General features: G+C 37.7%; 1 protein-coding gene across 1 annotated transcript in view; it reads left to right on the forward strand.

Moving 5' to 3' along the window:
* The window catches only part of PGGT1B (protein geranylgeranyltransferase type I subunit beta), a 36,602-nt gene extending 15,392 nt beyond the window's left edge, over positions 1 to 21,210 (forward strand). Inside the window, 7 exon segments of the mRNA XM_074812334.1 lie at positions 6,771 to 6,922; positions 9,839 to 9,971; positions 14,732 to 14,777; positions 16,353 to 16,537; positions 16,820 to 16,928; positions 20,504 to 20,635; positions 20,638 to 21,210. Coding sequence (XP_074668435.1) covers positions 6,771 to 6,922; positions 9,839 to 9,971; positions 14,732 to 14,777; positions 16,353 to 16,537; positions 16,820 to 16,928; positions 20,504 to 20,635; positions 20,638 to 20,684 — 804 coding nt within the window. The 3' untranslated portion in view covers positions 20,685 to 21,210.
* The last annotated feature ends 2,734 nt before the right edge of the window (positions 21,211 to 23,944 follow it).

Below are 23,944 nucleotides of genomic sequence, written 5' to 3' on the forward strand. Positions count from 1 at the left end.
GGCTGTAGAGAAATTGGCATACAAATTGTGACTTATCTCAGTGTACTCTCCCCCTTCTCTGATCTGTTACTGAAGTAGGGAAAATTCTCTAACTCAAGAACTGTTGCCTGGTAGAGGTGCGCAGAATAGCTCCTTATTAAGTGGTTCAGTACATGCTGTTCTTCAAGAGTATTCCTCTTCCTGTGATGAAATTTGATCGTACCTGGTATCCACTCAAACATAGGCAAGGCTTCGCTCATCCTAGTTTGTCATGACTGTAAGAGAGGATGCTTTGAAGCCCACGGAACTGAAGTTCAGAAGTTAAATCTGTGTATGAAAAGAAACTGTCCTTAATGCAAGAGAGAAAGGAGGTGTGCAGAGGCTGCCAAAGATGGTGCAGGTCTGATATGGTTGGAAGAGGGAAGTAGAGGCCAGTGTGCAGGAAGGACTGGTCAAAGAAGTACAGTAGTTCTGTCCTGCATTTGAGAGTGAAAAGTCAAATCTCACTAAAGAGTGGATGAAAAATCCAGAAAAGCACTAAATTATCACCAAGTATTTGATTTTTGTGGTGGACAGATAGAAAGATTTTAGATATAAATGAATGAATGAATTCTGGGATCTGAAATTGAAAAGGAAGGATGGGCATCTTATACACTAATGACTGTAGTTGAGTGTAAAATTGCTTGAACTAACGAGTATGAAGGTAGTATAGCAGCCTGTTTTGGCCTTATTTTTATTTACTCTTAACAGCATAACTTTATGCTTCTGAATAGCTTGTGGGAATGTTAATCTACATCGGACTAATAACTGCATATGCCTCTTCACATAGCAAGTCAGGCAAGTACTCGTAGCAGTAATATTCAGAGGATGCACTTTCTAACAAGGGAGAAATAATTGTGAAGAGGGTTTTTTACATGTCTACATGAACCTGCAGGAGGGACAAAGGAGTCGAATCATGTAACCTGAGGAAATTAGCTAGAAGGTCATTATCTCTAGAAAACTGTTTGCAGATGGATGTGCTTTTTATTCAAGCATTTCAATACTTTTTTCATTACATCTGCATTAGAGGGATCAGATCTGCTTGATTTATTGGCATACAAAGGTTTAAAGTATTTTCTGCACTGTTGCCCTAAAATGTTCTGAAATAACTCAGAAAAAGGAAGACTTGGAAATCCACTGCAATGACTCTGAATTATGTTTAAGGTCTTGTCATTTTTCTTTATTCATCATTTTAAAATGTTCTATTAAAGCTACGACTCGAAAAATAATTTTTGAAAAAGCCTGTAAGCATTTTGGATTTGCATTGACAGTTACTATTTATTACATGCCACTGTAGTGATTTCATTCTTGAACTCTGAGAAAGTGCCATACTGGAGGTAGTCAAATCCCTTCTGTCACTAGGCACCCTTCAAAATAATGGAAAAAAGCAAGGTATATGTTAGAATTTCCAACTTTGCTAAATGTTACTAGGATAGCTCATTTGGTTTTAATTTGGGGTTGGTTTGGTCTTTTTTTTTTTTTTAGCTGTTACCCTTTCAGTGTTTGGTTTTAGTGTCTGAGCTCTTTGGGACTGTAGCAAAAGTGAAGCAAAATCGTATCAACTTCAACACCAGACACAGCCTTAACAGTCTTAATTGTAAATGAAGGCTAAGAGTGCCACTTCTATCACTGCATTTAAACATGAATCATTTAAAATTAGATTACAGTTATTTTTTGAAATGGATCCAGGTTCTGAAGTCTCTCTGATTTGGTGTTACTGGAGTTTGAATTAGCTTTTTAATTTTAGGGGTGAACAGTCTCCTCAGAGTTTCAATGGGCCTAGGTCTTTTCAATCTCTTTAAAGTGTTACAAATAATTTTTAGGGGCTAGACTGAAAGCCAATACCTGGAACTCTTATGTAGGATTGCAGTAAACAACATTGTATTTTCTCAGTGCTGAAACAATCCATGTTTGTAACAGTGATGCCAGGTGTGAGAAGAAAGTTTTTTGAAAGTGGGACTTTGCCTGTATAGGAGTGTATTCAGTAGCATTCTTTATTAGTGGTTGGAGAGATCTTGCCCATGCTTTTACAGCAGGGAGAGTTTCTTAGCCCTCTCTGCAGTGGTCAGCAGGAATTGTTGGTGACCATGAGTTATGTTTAAATAGCTGTTCTGGATAATGTGGTAGGGAACATTACCATGCCACTGAATCAGATTCAAATGTTTGAGAGTTTCCCCTCATCTTGCATTTTTAAGTGTTAATTTTTTAAAGGAAGGCTCAGATTGTGGAGACCATGATGGTAACGCCCATAGAGCAGAACTGTTTTACTCTGTCACTGAGATCCAAGTTAATCTGTTTTCTGTGTGAACTTAAAAAGGAACTTCTTTTTACCAAGCCTGAAGAAGCCAATTAAAGATTAGGTGCCTTGACTGTGGTGTGTTTGATAAATTTAGGACAAATTTCTACACAATGTCTGAATTACTTTGTCCTTCATATCAGAGGCAGTCTAGCAACACTTCCTCCCAGTCATGCAGATTTTAGAGTTATTAGCAATTATCTCATGAAACCTTTGAGACTTGCTGTAATCTTTTGCATTTGGAGAAGCCATTGCAGTCCTACTTCATGATATAAAATTGTTACAGGGCCAGTTTCTACAAACTTTATGAATTCTCAATTTTATGCAAAAAATTACTGTTTTCTTGGGTTGGTTTTTCTTTTGTCTGAAATGTCCAATTATTCTGATTGTTGTCCCCTCAAAGACACCCTGTTACTTGGGCTCAGGTGTTTTGTTGCATTAGTGTGTGAAGTATATATTGATCTGTGTAGGTACAACATAAAATTCGGTAAGCAGTATCATAATGAGCTTGAAGTCATTACATGGAACCTAGAAGAGAAAGTAAATTCCAGTACACTTAAAATTTCAATGATTATGATTAGTGTAGAGAATATATTATTTTTCTATTCTTCTGGTGAACAAGCATATCTGTTTTGTTACGTGTTTTTTTTTTTTTAAACTACATGTGGTGAACAGAGATCTGCTAGGCTTTCAAAAGCTTCCAAAATCCTACAGTAATTACACATATGAAACATCATGTTGGCCTCTGTGAGTATGCCTTATAGTGATTACTGTATGATCTCATATTTGATTCTGATCCTTCTGTGTTTAATTTAATTTTATTGAAATATTGGCCATGTTTGTTGGAGTTTTTGACCCTAAACCAAATGTTCTCAAGATACTGGGTGCATACCAGTATGTTGGACCCTCTGTCACTTTCACTGGCTTTTTTAGTAATTACATATCAAGATACCTAGCAGCATACCAACTTATCATATAAAGGATTTAATTAATTGCCACTTGATAATAATGTGATAAAACTATTAGTAGTAAAGGTAGTCCTGTGACCTGTGAGCAGCTGTTCTTGAATGCTGAGACCATCTCCCTGATTCCCCACGTAATGATGTTCCGAAATTATGTATCTTAACAGTCTTTTCTGCATTACTTGTACCTTAATATTTGTTTGATGTTCAAGGACAGGAGCAGATGGCAGTACTAATTTAGCTGTGAACTTCCTGATTGTATGTGCAGACAGCAGACACTATTGTTTACTTTATATGCATCATACAAATATAGTTTGTGCTCTTTATTAAAACTACCAGAGTCACAAAATTTTATACAGCTCTGGTGTTGTTGAAAGCCTGTATTTGGAAAAGCAGTGTGCTACCACTACATGTTGAAATGTTTGCATAGAAAAGGAAGTACAGATAGAATTTGTCCAGGTAGTGTAGTTATGGATACAATTTGAGGGGGATTGTATTATTTAATTTCATACAGTATGTGTGCTTATAACACTTTGCCTGCAGTCTGTTTTTGCTGCAGCTAGTAAGAGTGTAACAGAAATACTAAAATACAGAATTCACTAAAAAATAAGGGCCCAGTTATTTAAACATGTTTGTAGGCTGCCAGAGCTTTCCAGGCAATGTGGAATTAGCATGTGTTTAGAAAAGTACAATTTAAAAGAAAAAAGCGTCTTGTGCAGCAGGAATTTTCAGTGACTTTACATAGACACTATGAAAAATTGTCACTTGAAGGAGAACGTTTGAGAACTATAGATGCCTTAGAAGATGTCCTGATTATCCAAGCATGTTTGTAGTAGTTAAAACATTTGGGTAGAATTTTCATAAATATGGTTTTAAAAAGCAAGTCTGAATATCCTTGGAGTAAATCTTTCTTGCTTAGTGAATGTAGTCTTCCTCTGGAAAGAATATTTTCAAATGTAAAGTCAAACTCTTTCACGGTATCTATTATTGTTCACTTGTTCCTGATGTCAATATTGATTTGAAGAGGAACTACCTGTAACAATGTGTAAACAGCAGTGGTGGACAGTTAACGTTGATTCTCAGGCTCCAGCATTTTTAGTGTATTTGTGTGAAATGAGCAGAGGCATCTTCTGCACTTCCCTGCTCTAGGTTATTTCAAGTAGGAAGAAATTAAGTGTTCCTCTCATTCCAGTTTAACTTCAATTCTATAGATGTTTGGAAACTTGATTTTCTTTGTAGTTGCTGACGGGAACTGCTGGGACATTTTGTAAGCAGTTGGTCCTAATATCAGAGAACCTTTACAGATATTTTTCACTGACTAGTGAATGTCTTGTATTTCATTTGGCAAAATACATGAGAAGCTTTAGGTACAGAGATGGGACATTGAGAATCCTTTTAGTTCAAGAACTGGTTCAAATTTGGTGGTTTAGAATAGAGACTTGCTTTGCTTAAAAGTAAATTAATCAATTACATTAAACTGAATACTTCTCTGTGTCAAAGCGAATTTGTGTCACCCTGTATGTCTGGATTTTTGGAGCAGAATTTTACATTTGAAATAAGTTGATGCATCACAAGGGTTAAGCTGCTTATAATAAAACTTTTAAGGGGAAGATATTCTGAAAAGAAGATTAGATTTAAAATCCTTAAAATTGGTATGATAGGCCAAGTTGTTCCTTCTGGGATTAGAGCCTGTCATCCACTCAAGTTAAAAAAACACGTTTCATGTCTGCAGTAGCTTTTTCTAAGCTGTTTGAGGGCACAGCTGTCCTCCATCTGTGGGGTGCCCCATGGGGAAGTCTGGGACTGGTGCACCTCTCCTACAAGGAAAGGCTGAGAGCTGTGAATGTTCGGCCTGGAGAGAGAAGGCTTAGGGAGATCTCATCAATGTATATAAACACCTGAAGGGACAGTGCAAAGAGGGCAGAGCCAGGCTCTTTTCAGTGGTGCCCAGTGACAGGACCAGAGGCAATGGGCACACACTGAAATGCAGGAGGTTCCCTCTGAACATCAGGAAACACTTTTTCCCTGTGAGGGTGACAGAGCACTGACACGGATTGCCCAGAGAGGCTGTGGAGTGTCCATCCTTGCAGATACCCAAAACCTGTCTAGACATGGTCCTGGGCAACTGGCTGTAGGGGTTTGGATCAGATGACCTCCTGAGGTCCCTGCCAACCTCCACCACTCTGTGACTGTGTGTGTGTGACTGGGGGATGTGCAGGGCAGAAGACAGTGGTGGGGTACTGGCAGCTGTGGGGCAGGAGTGGAAGTTGTTGTGATTTGTGTCTGCTTCTCAACAGAGTCCAGATATGGAAATGAGGGAGAGGAGGTGCAGCTTTCAGTGCTTACTCCCTTGTTCCCCTTCTCTTTGTATAGCTAGAGCTTTTTCACTGCTGCTGCAGTCACTTTCACCTTGTTTTCTGCCTCCCTTTCCCAATGGTGTTTGATTCCCTAGTGTAAGAACAGTCCCTTGCTGTCTAGTGGGTAATAAGTATTTTTCTTCCAGTCTCTTATTAGAAGCAAAGCTTTTTGGCTTTGGAAATAAGCGTGACTTACCTGAAAAATACCAGTTACACATAACATAATCTTGAATTTGGTTTTATACTGCTTTTGCATGTGTTTTTAGGATGAATTGCAAAATAAAAATGGCCACTGACTAGGCAGTAATACTAGTAAAATGTGATTTAAAAACTTGCTTGTCTATACAACTCAGTATTGAAATAGCTTTTATTCTGTTTAAAATAGTTGTCTCCCAGTTGCTCCAAACTGAACCATCCCAGGTATCTAAAGTCATTTTGTTACATGTGGTTTCTGATTTCATGAAGTGGTACAGTCCAGGATGTGCCTATAAAATATTGGAAGGAAAAAATAATAATTCTGGCACAGCTGTATCAATCCCCCACTCATTATTGTGATTTGTATCATGTGACTAGTCAGCATTTAACTTTCATTTTAGCTTTTCAGTTGACATTATCTGCTATGTAAATACATTGTTTAAACTCTGATTATTGTTTTAGAATAGAGATGAAAGTAGATGAGAGGCTAATTTGGTATTACTTCAATGGACAGATTAATAATCCCTCACAGTGCCTTCTACTTGTAGATCATTAGATTGTAAAATCTTTGAAGGGACATCCAGCTGTTTTAACAGTGCTTACTCAGCTGCCAGAAAGCTAATGCCCAGTGATGTGTCAGGATAAACTTAGGTACACTTGAGCACATCCCATCTTTATGCTTACCTCTTGCATAAATACCACTCTTGGTGAAGCTTTTTTCCAAAACTTTCTACTGACCAACTGTTTACAAGGATAGAAGAGCTGTGCAGCAGCTTAGTTGCATTAGAAGATCTGACTGGGATGCCCTCAATTTAACGATAATGAGTGAAGGGAAAAAAAACTTTGTTTACCTCTTAATTTTTTTTTTAAAAATGAATGCTTGGCTCTAATATAAGGTCTTACAATTTTTCAGTATTTTTATTTTGTCCCCTGTTTTTCTAGGGTCCAGGTATATCTCATCCCTATGATAGTGGGCACATAGCAATGACTTACACAGGTCTGTCATGTCTGGTTATTCTTGGAGATGATTTAAGTCGAGTAAATAAAGATGCCGTACTGGCAGGACTGAGAGCTCTCCAGCTGGAGGATGGAAGGTAAAAGATACTTTATATTCTACAACTCTCTGAAAGCTTAATAGAAAACCCAGACGTGGAATGAAACATAAGAAACGTGGGTTTTATGAAAGTAGCTATATAATCTTTTCTTTCTATTAGAAAATACTTGGGTGGGTAATCATTATCAGTCGTAGAACACATGCCAGTTTACAGGACCAAACAGCACTTTATCTATAGATTAGCTTTCACATTAGAGAATGATGGTATTTGCTTACAACTGTAGGTACTTATTCCTGGAAAGCTAATGGATTTGTTTGTTTTGAGGATAGTAGTTCTTCTGTTCTGTCCTTCAGATAAGTATGGTTTTCTGTGTTACATTCTCTGTTTTTTGCAGGACCCTGGAACACTACTATGATGATGTTTGCTCTGCTTTGTGGGAGGATGGGCTTTGTTTAGTTTTATGAGATTCGAGACATCAACACAGAGGATGAATTAGCCTCTATATTACTTGTAATAGTATAATATTACTAAACTTCATTGTGAGATCTGTTCTTTTTGCATACATTTTCTAATAGATGGTATATACCCCTTGATCTACTTCTGTTGGTGGGGTTTTTTGTTTTTTTTAATGCAGACTGAAGCTGGTAGCTAATGAAAACTTCTGCTAGTGTACATGATCTGTCTATGTTTAAGTTTTACCAAATGTCATTTTTGAAAGAGTAATTTCAGAAATGCAGAATTATAGAAATGTCCCTGAAGGAATTATCTTTCACTTCACCATGAAATTGCTGTCACCCTTTAAGAGTTAAGAAAGCTTTTGTTTTGGTCAAATGCAGGAGAGTGCCAGCTAGCCCCTAGTGCTTTGCACTGACATAGAATTGTTACTTTGGCAGGAATCAATTTCTAGTGTGACAGACATTTTCATAGCTATGAAAACAGGTTTTACTGCTCCAAAGAGGGAGGATGTGTGAAGGCCAGAACTTGAGCTAACGTCTTGTCCAGATGAAAACAGCTAGTGAGCTCAGTGAGGGAGACATTTTTCTGCTGTGACCCTAGCATAAGCATGCTAGTCTTAGTTAATAAAAGACAGGTGTGAAGAAACAAAAACTAAAAAAAAAATATTTTTTTAAAATTATATTCTTTTTACATTGTGAATAAATGTGTGTACTTTCACTTCTACTTTACCTTAGCTGAGTGTGATTTGAAGTCTCTGGAAAACATACAGTGCAGTTGTCACCTGAGGATGGTGCAAGTTTGTAAACCACAGTACTGGCAAAGAAGTGTCCTGGTTTCCCAGGATGTCCTGTGTCTTATCCAGAGAGCAATGGAGTTGCTCCCTGCCTGAGCTGCAGAGAGCAGGGCCTGGCACCATTGGGGTTAGGAGGGAAAAAGTATCTCCCAGTAAATGTTGGAGGCTTTTCTATGCAAGAAGATAATGGGGTACATACTTGAATTGCAGGGTCAAGGAGGGAGTGTCGTAGTGGTGATAGTCATCTTTAAAAGATTGTCTTGAAAGACACAAGTACCTTGTTTTTGTTGTTTTTTAGAAGAGATTTGTCAGGAGGACTCATCAAAATATTGTATTGTGCTGGCTTCTTGCAAACGATTAAGTCATCAAAATATACTAACTAGCTCTTTGAATAAAATGGAGGCTTGTCATGCGGCAATCATAGAACAAACAGTTAAAGGTTTGTTTATTGTCACAGGAATTAAATTTATTACCTATTTCTGTTTATCAAAGAATCATTTAGTTTGGAAAGGACCTTTAAGATCATTGAGTCTAATCAATCGTTAACCTAACACTGCCAAGTCCACCACTAAATCACGTCCCTAAGCACCACGTCTACATGTCTTTTAAATACCTTCAGGGATGGTGACTCAACCACTTTCCTGGGCAGCCTGTTCCAGTGCTTGACAACGCTTTCATTGAAGAAATTTTTCCTAATATCCAGTCTAAACCTCCCCTGGAGCACTTGAGGCCATTTCCTCTTGTCCTATCACTTGTTAGTTGGGAGAAGGGACTGACACCCACCTACAACCTCCTGTCAGGTAGTTGTAGAGGACTATGAGGTCTCCCATCAGCCTTCTTTGCTCCAGGCTAAACAACCCCAGTTCCCTCAGCCGCTCCTCATAAGACTTGTGCACTTCTAGGCCTTTCACCAGCTACGTTGCTCTTTGGACACACTCCAGCACCTTGATGTCTTTCTTACAGTGAGGGGCCCAAAACTGAACACAGTATTCAAGATGCGACCTCAGCAGTGCCAAGTACAGGGGGATGATCACTTCCATAGTCCTGCTGGCCGCACTGTTTCTGGTACAAGCATCCAAATCACAGCATCCACCTTAATTTTAAGGGTCTCTGAGAGAGCACAGGATTGTACCTAGATAACCCAGATAGAAGAACTTTAAAATGTTCATAGAGTTTGAAAAGACTGTAGCTGTAAGAAATCAAAAACTGGAATGAAGGTAATTTTCACCATTTGTCTTAGAAATGGTAGTAATAACAATTACATTTATACATACATGGGAATCTGGTCCTGAAGTTGCAGTCAGGAAAGAAAACCTTGTGAACTATTAAGATTTCTAGGAAAGCAAAGAATTCTGCCCAACAGAGTAAATGTTAAAATGGTAACTCATACATCAGTATATACTGTGATAGGTGAAAGACCATAAGCATTAACGTCTTTGAATAAATAAAGACCAGTGTCATTACATTGCTGGAAGTAAAGTCGCCCAGCCCCTAAATGTTGATAGTTGTATTCATTTTGCTTAGCTTACTTAGGCTATATCATCTAAAAAGAAAATCTAGCGTAGCTTTGGGTTATATTTATGTGAACACTGTAAATAGAAGTAACTAATTTTTGAAAGAAAAGTTATGCAATTCCTTGAACTGCTTTTCATATTTTCTGATACAACAGGCTATACAGTGTATAATGACAGAAACATTTCTTTCAGTTTCTGTGCGGTGCTGGAAGGAAGTGAGAATGATATGAGGTTTGTGTACTGTGCTTCCTGCATCTGCTACATGCTTGATAACTGGTCAGGCATGGATATGAAAAAAGTGATTGACTACATTAGAAGAAGTATGGTAAGTATGTACAAAGTGTTATTTCTTACAACATTTTAAAGCTTTATTTCTTAACTATGACTAAAAATCTCACTGTCCAAATTGAAATATTATGGTAATTTCTTTCTTTCAGTTCCTACTTTAGCGAGTTGAAAGTGAAAAAATATGTTGATTTTTTTGCATTTGTATTTTCACTGTAATGTGTGTACTGGAAAGGTAATTTTATTTGGTGTGTTTGTTCACTACAAATGAAATCCAATCTTTTTTCTTTAAAACTAAATTTGAAATTGAAAGCAAGTTTTTGAAAACCAGGGCCTGATGTTCCTATAACTCAGAAAAAGTGCATAAATAAAGCACTGCATCAACAAAATTATCACATTTCAGTGAGCTTTTTAAATGACTTACAGAATCAAAGGTAAAACTAATTATTGACATCAGTTCAACTTTAAGTGTTTCCAGTCATGCACTTCATTATTTATTTATTAGATATTTGGAATGAAGGACAATATTAGTAAATACATGTTTTTTCATGATGTTTCATTAGTTTAAGTGAATTACATTTTCCAAGATTAAAATAAATGTTCTTCAAAGAAGCTGAGTAAGCTTGAAAACTATAGTTCCCGGAATGTGATTAAACATACCTAGTAAACTCTTCTGGTCCACAAAAAAGAGACAAATTTATGGTGACATACAACTTCTGTTGTAAACCAGTATGCTTTAGTAGTTGCTGCCAGCAGTGAGATTGTAAAATTTAAGTGAGAAACAAGTCTAAAGAAGAATTAATCTCCTGCTTCAGACCAAATTGTGGGGTTTTTGTTGTTTATTTTTTAAGGAGGCAGTTAAATGCATAAGCATTTCTTACTGTACATCACAAGATGCTTCCTGGCACACTGCCATAGTCTTGGACCGACCAAGGTGGTCAAGGGCAGGGCTCGGTCATACAAGTATATGGACCAGCAGTCTGTTCACACTCTACTAGCACCTTTTATCTCCTTTTTCCCTTTGTTCTCTCTTGCTTGTTCCTCCCCACTCTGCTTTGATCTTTCAGTTTCTCACTGTTGGTCCTTTCCCTAACCATCCCATAATATATTGTGCACACCCCTGCATTCCCCAGAAAACACCCCATAACAAGTTTTATACAAACCCAGAATTTTACTCCCTTGCATCCCATAAGAGCCCCTGTATCCTAGTAGTTAGCAGCCCACTTTAGTTAGCATGGGTTTGCAGGGTGAGAATATCCCTGATGAATCCTCTTGGTGGGTTTCCTCCAGGGACTATGATTTATCCATTCTTCTTTCACAATCTGAGCGAGCAGCTGAGTCAGGGTGCTCACTTTTCACTGCTTAGGTCAGGAGGGTTCTTCCCCCTCTGATCCTGGACGTTGGTGTTTACTGAGGTGAGCCTTTAGTCAGATGGCTTAGAGAGATACAACAGGAAAATCAAGTAGTAAGAAAGAACAGAGAACAAAGCCAAAGAGCAAAATCCGCACTGTGTTGTTCTACACATCGTATCAACTGTTAGTTGGCATTTTGTACACCTGAGTGCAGTTTTGGTCCAAAAGGATGTAGTGGAACTAGGAGGGGTACAAAGGAAGTTAAGCTGAGTTGTCAGAGATACAAACCAGCTTGTGCAAAAGGAGCATTTAATATACTAGGACTCTCCATTCTGGGAATGAAATGATTAAGTGGAGTGTGACAGAAGTATATAAAGCAATAAGTAGCACTGAAAAGATTAAGTGATCAGGGAGCAATTACTTCTTTCTAAGACTAGAACTAGAACGTCATAGAGGCCATTGGTAGCACAGGCAAGTGGAGATTTTTTGAAAGTTCGGAGCTTTGAAATGGCACTGGAGATTTACTGTCTACAGTGATCTTGAACCAAATTTGGAGCTCGCTTCTAGAGCCTTAGTATTAATCCTTGTACCTGCAAATTCCAATTGTTATGTTCCTGTTGGGAAAATTGACACCGTAACTATTGACACTATAACTACAGTAACTAACTGTACAGTGAATAATGCTATAGACTTTCTTACGAATGCTTATTCCTTTTTTGCTACAATGTTACCTCATTCTGGTATTTCCATTAATTATAAAACAAAAGAGATTGCATTGCTTAGTAGTAAACTTCTGTGACGGAAATGTGTGGTTTTGTTTTACTGTCATATGTCATCATTTGCACGTAGATGAATCAAGGGATAGTTAAATTTTTTTTCAGTTCAAATTGGCATACATGTGTGTGAAGTGCAACTAATCTGGATGGAGAGTAAAATGACTGGTTAAGCACAGTAATCTTTGTATCTTCTGGATTTTTTAGCTTATTCTTTGGAATTTATTCTCTAGTGATGCAGTATAAGAATTGTGACAGATATAATTCAGTACAACTGAAAGAGGGAGGGGTCATGTGAGGAACAGCAGAAGATTGGAACATGAAATAATGGTGGTGCTTTATTCAGAAAAGTAACTTAAAAATAATTGAATCTTCATACAGAATGGATAGCCCTCTTGTTATCGCTTGACTAAAAAGTGTTTGTGCAATACTGATCACAAAAGTAATTGTGGATCAATTTTACCATCAGTAAAATAGCCAGATTCCAATCACATGATTTTTACCAGCATACGTTGTTTTTTGGCTTTCACATTCAAAAGTCAGATATATCACTAATTGAAAAACAACAGACACTAGGGTGCTGAAATTTTGAACGACTTCCACAGACTCTAAAATACTGCTTTTTGCAACATTGCTTGGTTTGCCACAAATGTGGTTTTTAAGTAGAGATATTGCAAGAAGCTTTAAGTACAGCATCTGCTTCTTCTAATATAGTAGAGTCCTCTTGAAATGTAGGTATATGAGTCTGTTGATATAATTAAGCTGGTTGTGAAACTTTGAGACCATGAAGCAAAGATTGTACCCAACTGGATTTACACATTTCCTGGGGATGGTATTTAATTATGCAGCTTTCATGTTGCAGTAACCTAGAGCCTCTTTTGCATATAATTTCCTGGGTCTTTTTTGAAAAGGACAAAGAAACAAAAATATTTCCCTAGTTCTTTAATGCATGCAAGTTCCCAAAGAGCAGCTGCTGTGTGTAAATAAATAGGCACCAGTCAGCCAAAGGTCACCTATTGTCTATTAAAATTTCAAGCTAATTGTACAGCCCAACATAGTACACTGTCTGGGATGCACACTGAACAGCTTTTCTCCAGAGCTAATTACTTTGTCATACATAAAGCAAACCACCTCCTCTTACAATTACAGTTTGTAGAGTTAATTAGCTTTGTCAGCATAGCTTTGCTGATCAGCTTGCCTTTGCTTACCAGTTAATGGGTCTGTGGAGTGTGGTAGCACATTTGCATTGTGTTCTTAAAAGGAAGTGTGAAGAGTTTACACTATGTGTTTTAACATTCAGATGTTCATAGGAATTACTTAAAACTGAAGTGTATGTATTAGATGTTAGCCTTACTAGTCTCATGTTAGTCTTATTAGTTGTTTCACCTTGCAGCAACAACTCAAAAACTGAGGAATATAGTTTTAATGTAGCTTCTGTGTCTGCTTCTGTTTCCTTTTTTTCTTCTCAATGTCAGCTTTAGAAACATTTACAAAATAATGCTTAGGTCATTCCTGAAGCCATTCTAGCTCTTGTAGCCATCCTTTGGTTAGGACTATGGGAGTCATTAGTGGTCTGTCAAGGTGTCCTGTGTCTTCTAGCCCCTGGAGAAAACATGAGAAATTCATAGTCAGCATTGGGACAGAGAGGGTGGGTGGGAAGTTAAAACTGCTTTCTTTCTGAGTAGATACTGAACCAAATGTTGATTGAGCAGTTAATATAGAAGATGTAGGACCTGTGTTAACTTCAAAAGTTAAACTTCACTTTTGTTCCTACTAAACAGTTTGGTACTTTACTTGTCCAGTGATAATTTATTGACTATTCTATGAACTCTTGTAAAATAAGCATTTTCCATTTTATTAATAACTTACTGTGATCTCTTATTTCTTATCATGCAATATGATTTAATGAATTTTTAGGGAATAAAGATTGTTATTCCTACATATACAGTATCATCTGCTTCTAGATTGCTCTTAACAGAGCTGTACTATAATATTCTTGGTGCTTTGTTCATCAGACTCAAGTTTCTCCTTTTTCTTTCACTTAACAAAGTGTTTTTTCAACATTGTTAAGGTATTTTTAACAGTAATATTTTATAGGGTAGGTTTAGTCCAATAGTATGCTTTATTATGTTGTTGCTCTAGTTTCTTCTTCCCCTCCCTACCCCATCATCAAGCCTGATGTTCTTGCTCCTTACTAAAGCATTTCTTGTACTTGAGTATTGTACACACAATAGTACCTTGCATTTTGCCTTTTGTATGTTAACCATCTGTTGGGTTAGAGACAGATTTAATTTACCCATTTAATTTTGTTGGGAATTACAATCCATTTTCTCTTTTTATAAAGACAAGAAAAATGTGGGGTTTTTTTTCTTTAATGATTATCTGCACCACGTGCTTTCCCTGTTTGGCAAAGACAAATTTACCTTTTTTTCAGACTTCTAACATACGTAACAACTAAAAGGAGCTCCATGATGAAGTCATAAAAGCTGCTTGCATTGAAACAAGGCTGATTTGTTAAGTGTTTTGTGCCAAGATCTTTTTGAGGCATAGGTTCAGAATTTAATCAGGTTAAATGGTAGTTATGGTCTGATGATAATTTTGCTAGTAAACTGAGAAATTGCAATGTCTGCAAAAGTGATGTGGTTCTAAAGTAACTGTGGGGTTTTTTCCTTCAGTCTTACGATAACGGCCTGGCACAGGGAGCTGGACTGGAATCTCATGGTAAGAATGTTAAAATGTTCTACATCTATTTTTAAGACACAGATTGAAAATGCTGTAAGAGTTGCAGGGTATGTCATGCCGCCTTTTCTGATTTTAAAGGAAGTGTGATGAGGAGGAGCAAATCCAAAATATGCCTCAGAATATCATCTTTTTCCCTTAGTTCCAGCTTAATAACAGACTAGATGGGCTCTTAATATATCAACTCCATTAATCTTACCTCATGAATGTTTTGTTGAAAGGTGTTGGCTGTAGTTCTCATTTCTTGCTAACAGAGCAAACTTTTTCCACATGTACCATTGCTACTCTGTGGATTTATCTGCAGGAGACTTTGTGCAATGCACCTTATAATCTCCAATTTCAGCAGCTATTAATAAAACCTAGAAACATTTCCTCTGATAGAGCACAGCATCCACTGGGGACTCATATCTTGAAGTAGCAGTTAATTTTTGTAAACAGTTGGTAGTTGTGAAGATAGGAATTCCCAAGAGACTGATAGTTTTAAGCAAATGTTTCTATGCCATGAAGTAGTGGTCTGCTTGTGACAGAGAAACTATTGACTTACATGTGACTGATACTAAATCTATCAGATGTTTGCTAGCTTTATCCTTAGTATTGAGCTTTGATAGAATTCCACCTGTTTTCTTCCTGCAGGATGGATAAAGTTGAAAATCTAAACTACACCCCTGTGTATTTAAAAAATCAGTTAAGTTACTGTAAAATGCTAGTGATGACAGATAGCATTGCTTCAGCATCCTTCTCCTGCTGCATTTCAGCATCAGAATGAAAATAATCTTAGAGTTCCTGGGGTCTTTTATCACCAGGATAGTGTAAGGAACTTGGGACTTGGGCCCCAAGTCTTGTATCAGCAGCTTGCTTGTGGTCTTTCCCAGGTTGTAATTTTATCATATTGGGTAATAGACTCAGAATGAGTTTTGATGGCCTTTAAAAAGGGATGGCCATGATACACAGATAAAGAACATGAGTTTCTTTTCTAATTCCAAATTTTACTGTGGAGTTTCCTTGACGACAAAAAATTCCTTAGAAGCATAACTTGTGTTTATTACAACCATGAGAGTCCAGCAGTCTTTTCATAGTGTTAACCATACCTTTTTTTTTTCCTCTTAATTTTTTTGGCTTTCTGCTCATCAGACACTTCTGTCTGTTTACATCCTCTGAGGGCGATTGTGCCTGAGACTGCCTTTGTCATCTCTGCTTCAGTCTGATTGCTGGCATCCCAGTAGCTTTCTTTAAGTTACATATGAAGAAATGTTTTCTGCTGCATTGCAATTTACTCATTTCTGGACTGCTGTGTAATGTAAATTGTGTAGAATTGAGAGGCAATCCAGCTTCAAGAGTATAAATTCAGATTTCTTTGTGCAAGAGTTGGGTTGAGGGGGTTTTTTTCCCCTTTTGACATACGTGCTGAACTTTAGACTTAAAATTGACATTTTTATAATTTTAAAAATCCATTGATTTAATTGTTCCTACCCTAGTTAAAGTTCTGACTGAGGTCATACAGGATTCAGTGAAAAACCTGAGTATCAAAACATTGCAAAAACAACTCTTTTCTCACAGGTGGCTCTACATTTTGTGGTATTGCATCACTGTGTTTGATGGGTAAACTGGAGGAAGTTTTTTCAGAAAAAGAACTGAACAGAATAAGAAGGTGGTGTATAATGAGACAACAGAATGGCTACCATGGACGACCCAACAAACCTGTAGACACTTGCTATTCCTTTTGGGTGGGAGCAACATTGAAGGTAGTGTACAGAACAGCTACAAGATAGTTATTGACTTGTTTCGTTTTCTTTAAGGATCATATCTTTTATTTGCTTGAAAGAGTTATATATTTTGCACAAATGCATACATATGCACAGATCACTGTAAAGGTCTTTCATCTTGCAAAAATGCAGGATATGGAGGTTTATCAGATTAGTATTATCTTTGCTATCACTGCTTAGCTCATAAATAGGCGTTATATTTTAGTACTAAAAACACACTAAGATTTTGTGTATTACTGTAATGGTCTAATTTCTTTTCAGCTCTTGAACATCTTTCAATATACAAATTTTGAGAAAAACCGAAATTACATCCTGTCAACTCAAGATCGCCTTGTTGGTGGATTTGCCAAGTGGCCAGATAGCCATCCAGGTAAATTTACCTTTCAAAATCATGAGTGTGTTCTAAGGTAGAAGTACATTCCAGCAGTCAGACATGTGAGAGGTGTAAAGGAAGTTTTCTCCTCAGTGTCCCTCAAAAAATGCAAAAAACCCTTCCTTAAAATATAATGACTTTCATTACTTAAGTGGAAAGAGGGAGATACAGTTTTTCCTTCTTGTTTAGACTATTGCTAAAAGAGTATCACTGTCTATTTAGACCTGGACAAGCCTTTACATATGTGTTGAACTATTCTAGTTAAAGGGAATATTGTGCAGTGGGTATCTTTGTAAATCAGCTGAGTAGAATATTTCAACGCATTTGTTTCCTTAATAAAGGAATCCTTTCAGCTTATTCAGAAGTCACTGATGTATGTAAAAACAGCCAAAATTTATGTAGTTACTATGATTTACAGATTGTAGTTACACATAGCAATTATACATAGTATTTCTGAGAGTTAATTATTATCCTTTTAGAAGTGGATAATTTGAACTGTGAAAAACTTGAAAAGATGCTAAAATCTTTTTAATTTAAAAAATTTGAAAAGATGCTAGAATTAAGTGAAGGTATTGCAAACTTCTGAAGACAAACCATGTACCAGTAGTGTTGCCCAGTGGCATTTTGTACAGGGACAATAAACAGTCTGTAAACTGACCAAATAAGCAAAAAATTCAGTCATAATAAAGGATGAGTCTGTTCAGAATCTGTGCCCTGATATTTCATCCTTTCATCATTTCATTGGAGCAACAGTGGAGAATTTTTCAAGGTGGACCCACACTGAAAACACAGTGCTTGTGATAGATGTGCTCCCCCCACTCCCCTGAAAACCAGCATAGGATTCCTGAGGACTTAGCTGTATTTACTCTGCATTATATAGATCAGTCAGTATCACTTGGAGGAAATATTTCTGTTGACCTTGATGAACCATTTACTTGGTGAGCTAGCAATTTAAAAAATCTGTTTAAAACCCCAGTCGTGCAAAGTTCCTTAACCTGTCTTTTAGCATAGCTGTGATTGTATGAGATAAGATTTGAAAAAGTCAAGACTAATAATAAAGCTGTTTTCCTTTTGATTTGTGTAGTGTTCCAGCCTGAAAGCTGCTGTTTCCTATAAAGCAAGCTTTTGCAGTCTCTCTTGTTTTGTTGTAATAGGTGGGCTTATTGCAGCATTCTTTCCTTGGGCAGATGGTGACATAAGTCTGTGTTCATGTTTTGAAGGACAGTGTAAAAAATTAATGCAGTTCTAATGTGAAGAATGACTATAAGTGCAGCATTGCAAAGGTTGTTTCTGTGGAACTGAGATTTCATTGTCACACATGCACAGCTGAGCTTCCTACAAGCTCAGTCTACTACCTGAAAGGCAAACTGTCTTTTGATCGCTGTATGTCACCACAAGAAAGATTTCACACTTTACTAACAGGCTAACAATACATTGTTGGTTCTGAAGGCCAGTAGCATTATTTAACACTTTTTCTGAACCACTGTGCTTACTGAGCAGTGAACTTTCTTGCCTTTGAAAATGAATCTAAAAAGTCAAAAGGCTCTTAAATGCTAGTTGTCTTCCCATCTAACCATTAAGCATGATGGAGCCCTGCTTTCTGGGAAGTGGCTAACACCTGCCTGCCGATGGGACGTGGTGAACACTTTCCTTATTTTGTTGTGCTTGCACCTGTGGCTTTTGCTTTTCCTATAAACTGTCATTATCTTGACCTACAAGTTTTCTCACTTTTACTCTTCTTTCCTCTTCTCCCACTGGGGGTGGAGGAGGGGAAGTGAGTGAGCAACTGTGCAGGGCTTAGCTGCCTACCAGGGTTAATCCACAACATTTTGCTAGAACACATACCTAAGCCATTTGGGTTTTTTCCAGACTTGTGCATGAGTCTTGACTAGATTTAAATAAACTTTAAATTGCTGGATGTACTGCTGCATGCTCCAGGAGGTCATGCTGCAACTCTAATGCATCTCACTTGTTACCTTCAAATGACATGCAGTATAAAAGAATTAGAAGCACATGTGAATTACAGACTATGCAAGAGAAAGATCAAAAGATTTGACATAAAACCATGAGAGGATGAAAATAAGTGTGCATGATTACTACATGTAAAACACTGAAGTGAGATTAGCTCTTGTAGAAGTATAAATACACCTTATTTTGTTATGTTTTTAAGACAACAGCCTAGCAGTTGCGAGGTTGCATGCTGCATTCTGTGTTTGTGAGTTACTTATGAAACAAAATGTTTGGACCTATGTTTTTTTGACCTTGAAAACTTGGTGTATTTCATAGCTTGAAACAGAGGAGTACAACAGGCTGCATGTATGTGTTTTGGCTAGAACTAACTTGAGTATTGTCAGCATGGATTTGCACAACTGTTGAACTTTGTGGCTAAACCCAGCAAATAGTCTTATACAGTTAATTAGCTTTGTATATGGTTTTTAGTGCATATAAATGCAGCTGTGCACAGGGGTTAATATACTGTATTTCCTGAAGTTGAGGTCTCCTTGCCTGCCATACTCTCTGCAAGGTCAGTAGGGGCTGTATCATGTGTTTGTCTGCATGTTAATACTGATAAGCAAAAGCCTTCTTTCAGAGTCTCTCTCTCCAGATGCCTTCTTGTGATATAACTTTAGTCAGATATGAATTTACTGACACCTCCAAAAGATTACTAAGTGTTAAGAATTTGTGAGGGGCACATTAAATTCACATCATCTTCCCATCTTTAGCCTGTGATTTCATGGGCAGATAATCTAATCTAATGGCTTGCTGCTGCCCAGAGGAGACAGATTCACTTCTCTTCCTCCCAGCTTCCCCAAGTACAGCACATCCTTTCTCCTTTTTGCACTGGCTTTGGTGTATATCAAAAGCTTCTGTAAAGCTGTTTAATTCACTAAAATGTCAGAAAACTGACCATTTGCTGCTGCTTGGGTTAATTTTCTTCCAAGTTTTTTCAATTGCTTTAGGTCATGGGGGGTGTTCAACACGCTGTAGTGCTGGTATAGGGTAGGCAGCAGGAACAGTGTGGGACAGGGGAGTAAGAGCATCTCTTTTTGGTGGCAGTCATCTGCTACGGCTGATGAAGCCACCTCATGAATTTCCTATCCTTAGGGTATTCTCTCAGGAAGAGGGAAAGCTAGGAAAAGTACTTCTTTCATACTTCTAAACCTTGCTGTTTGGCAGCTATTGGGACTAATTTGGTGTTTCAGTAGCCAGCTGTTAATCAAATAATCAGCCAAAAAATTCTTCCATGTTTGGGAAAAAAATTGGCTTTGTGGACAGAAATTATTTCCAGATGCTCAAAATCTTTTGCTATTTGGCCTGAGCACTCAGAAGAAATAAAGTAGTGGGCAAGAATTGTTATAAAACAAAACTAGTCTCTCATTTCAGAGATTGCAGACTATCAGTTCACACTGGTGGCTTTGGGCAGAAATTGATTTCTTCTGTCAAAACTCAAGTTTAAAATGTAGCACCTGTTTATTTGTTTTCCTTGGCTGTAATTATTCAGGGGTGTTGGAATACAGGAACACTTGGCTGTTACAGCCTGACGTAATTTTCTTTTTCTGTTCTTCTTTGAGATGCTTTACACGCCTACTTTGGGATCTGTGGTTTGTCATTAATTGGAGAATCTGGTATTTGCAAAGTTCATCCTGCCCTGAATGTAAGCACAAGAACCTCAGAGCGCCTTCACCACCTTCATCAGATCTGGAGAACAAGGACTCTAAACAGTGTTCAGATGACACACACCTCTCTACATGACTGATTTAAACTTGAATTTAGTTCTGGTAGCATAATTGTAGCCCAAGGTTAAAAGCCATGTATAACCAATGTGCTCTTTTAAGTGCTGGGTCATACAATCAGATCTGTGTTGCTGGCATCACTTCGATAGGGAGTTGCCTTCAGCAGGTTATTCTGCATTGTGATAAAAAGAAGTATTTTGATTATATAGAAGTTTGTCACCGCAGACTGTAAATGGCTCTTCAAATGGCTTTACTTCTAAGGAATCCCTTGAGGCATTTAAACTTTTTTTTTATTTGTGCATACTGTGTCAACATATATAATAGGCAAGTATTTTCAAAATCTGTTTACATATCATACAGTATAGCACAGAACCTTGGAGTTCTTTATGTTCTTAATGTTTGACATATTTTTGGGTAGAGAATCTCCCATGTTAAGTCTCAGTTAAAAGTTACCTTTTATTGTCTACTTTCAGATTCCATAAACTTTGTTAAAAAAAAAAAAAACAAGTAAGTACAAATAAAATTATTTTATTCAATATACCGGACTTTCAAAGTTGTGTGGCCTTACTAAATGGATTTTATAATTCTTCTGAGTAGTTTCTACACAGATGCAGTTGATCATTAGCCGGACAAAGCGTTTTCATCTGAAATATTCTCTTCATGTGAAATTTGATGAGAGTATGGCATGTTGATGTATTTTGATGAGAGTGTGGCATATGTGATATATGTCAAGGGATATTCAACAGAGTCTTTTGGAAGAGAGCTGCGTGCAAGAACAGCATTAGAACCTGTTTCTAAAGTCAAGCCTTTGTAATACATTAAAATTGACAACTGCATTCTGCTTATTTTTTTATACATACTTCCTTTTTACTGTGAAATAATTCTAAGTTTCTTACCCATTCTGTGTAAAGAATGAAACATTGAGCTTTAAAGTAAGTGGCAGTGGTTTACTGTTAGAGAGATGATGAACATTCTCAGCTTATTTAGTAGTGGTGCCTTACTTCATATGCTTGAAATGCAGCTCAGAATCAAAGCAAATAACTTTGCAGCTGTTGCATTTGTGGCAAGTCAGTTTGTGCATTTCAGGCATACAGTAGACACCAGGATGTCTTTCTACTTGCCAGTCATTAAGGCACATTCTTTTTTTCTAAGGGACTTCCAAACACAGATAACTGAAGACCTCTCAAACCAGATTAAGTGCACCGTTTGCCATTGCTGAGCCCAAAGACACAGCATATAGACACTTTCAGTCAGCAAAAAGAGCTTTGGGAATAACCATCATTCTGATTTTGCAATGCAGTGCAAGTGAAAAGGGTAGAGTAGTTAGTTGTACCTGTATCGCAGATGTCAGAGAGGTCCAAGGGGCATCTTCAGGCTACCAGAACAGTCCTGGTATCCAAACCGGTAGCAGCCTTCCTACTTAAAGAAAGTGGTTTTATTTCTATAAGCAGATTTCTAGTAAGGCAGCATTAGGAACATCACCAGTGGTGGTGGTCTGCTTGGAAAAGCAGAGAAGGAGCATAGGGCAGGACTTGGAAGTAAGACGTGATCTAGGCATGTCGCAGTAGACTCCTTTAGGAGGCGAGACTACATAGCTGGAAGAACCGTAAGAAGTCTGGAGTGGTGGAAGCAAGAGGACTGTAGTGCTACTATTAGGAAGGACAAATTAGGTGCTTGAGTAGGACTGGTGCAGAGCAAGAGAATATTAAAACTGGGAGAAATAGAGGGTGGAGACACAAGAAGAATAGGGAAGGCAGAATGTGGAGTAAGAGTGGAACCAAAATGATGGAAAGGATTTGAGCTGTCAAGGGTGAATGCATAGATTAGGAGCAAGAGCGAGGAGGTACTGACTCAAGCAACATGAGAGAGTGAAGAGAGGAAGATAGAGCTTGGGAATCGGTTTTATTTGCCACATCCTGAGATGGCCTGAAATTCAGCTGCAAATAAAAAGAAATAGTAGAGATACTTAGAGGATATACCATGCTGGGGGTGCACTACAGCAGTTCCTGTGTAAGTCCATTTTCCTGGAGAGGCCTAATGGGATGTTGGTCAGCAAAGGCCAAGGTAGCTTCCCTGAATAGAAGACTCTCAGGTCATGGGGATCTACCTAGCTGAGAATCCACCAAAAACCAACCAAACAAAACCACCTTGAGGTAAAAGTCATTCAAAATAGCATGGTATTTGTTTGTCCGTGACATCAGATGGTGGCCACAAGTTGACCCATGGTGAAGTGGGCTGGGTTTTTGGGACATGGTGAAGTTACAACGAAGATGAGATGTAATTGTAGTTACCCATCCCTACCCATGCCTCTGCCTTGCTGAAGAACTGTGTGGTTTTCAGCATTTAGTACATCCCCTGTTAGAGGAAGTAGCTTTGAATTTCAGAAGAGCTGAATAAGGTGCTCTGAGTCTCTGCTGGGAAACAGGCCAAATAATACTTTCTTACTTGGCTTTGATTATCATGGGGCAAATCTGTACTTGTCAAATCTGAAACTATGGTTCCTGAGTCTGCCTATCTGTGACCAGGTTCCCATCTGTGAGGGACATAAGGGTAGAAAACAGAAGTAAGGGGACAACAGTGAAAAATCATGTTCTGTCAATAATGAGTTAATTTTTCATGGCAACTAATTTAAGTGTTCTGCTTTGAAAATCAGTTAATATTTCTTGCTTTGTTTTCTGTATCTGTAAGCTATCTTGGGTTATTTACATAGATTTTACATTTCACATCTCCTTGGACCCCAGTTATTCTACAATCTTTTTTTTCCCCCCAGCTAAATAACAGCATTTTTTCAGGCTGAATGTTGACAGCAGTTATCCTTTTCTAAAGGTCGCAGGAGGCATATTTGTTTCCCACTAACCCCTGTTCTGAAGCCAGCAAAATGTGTGTGCCCACACTGAGAATCTAATTACTTTAATTGGTTTGAAATCTTTAATCTTTTTTGAGTTGACAAAAATCTGTGCTAATAACCAACTCTGCATGCATGATTTGCCATTCTTAATGTCCCAACTGATGTCAGGCAAACAAATGGTGAATGTTCCTATGTAGCAGACACTTTGATTCTGACTGTGTAGTTAATGCTAGATTACATTGCCTTTCCCATTTTAGTGGTTATCATGTCTTCTGGCTAGAAAAATGTTAAATGATAAATTGATGGACAACAATTTCACAGGTAAGAAGAGGAGTCCATAAGCTAAAACCTCTTTTCAAATGAAGATGTCCAAATGCCGCTAAAACTTAGATGTGAACTGTGAAGCTTAATGGAGCTAGAAAAAGCAAACT

The sequence above is a fragment of the Strix aluco genome, chromosome Z (assembly GCF_031877795.1).
Source record: "Strix aluco isolate bStrAlu1 chromosome Z, bStrAlu1.hap1, whole genome shotgun sequence".
In the NCBI taxonomy this organism is placed as follows: Eukaryota; Metazoa; Chordata; class Aves; order Strigiformes; family Strigidae; genus Strix; species Strix aluco.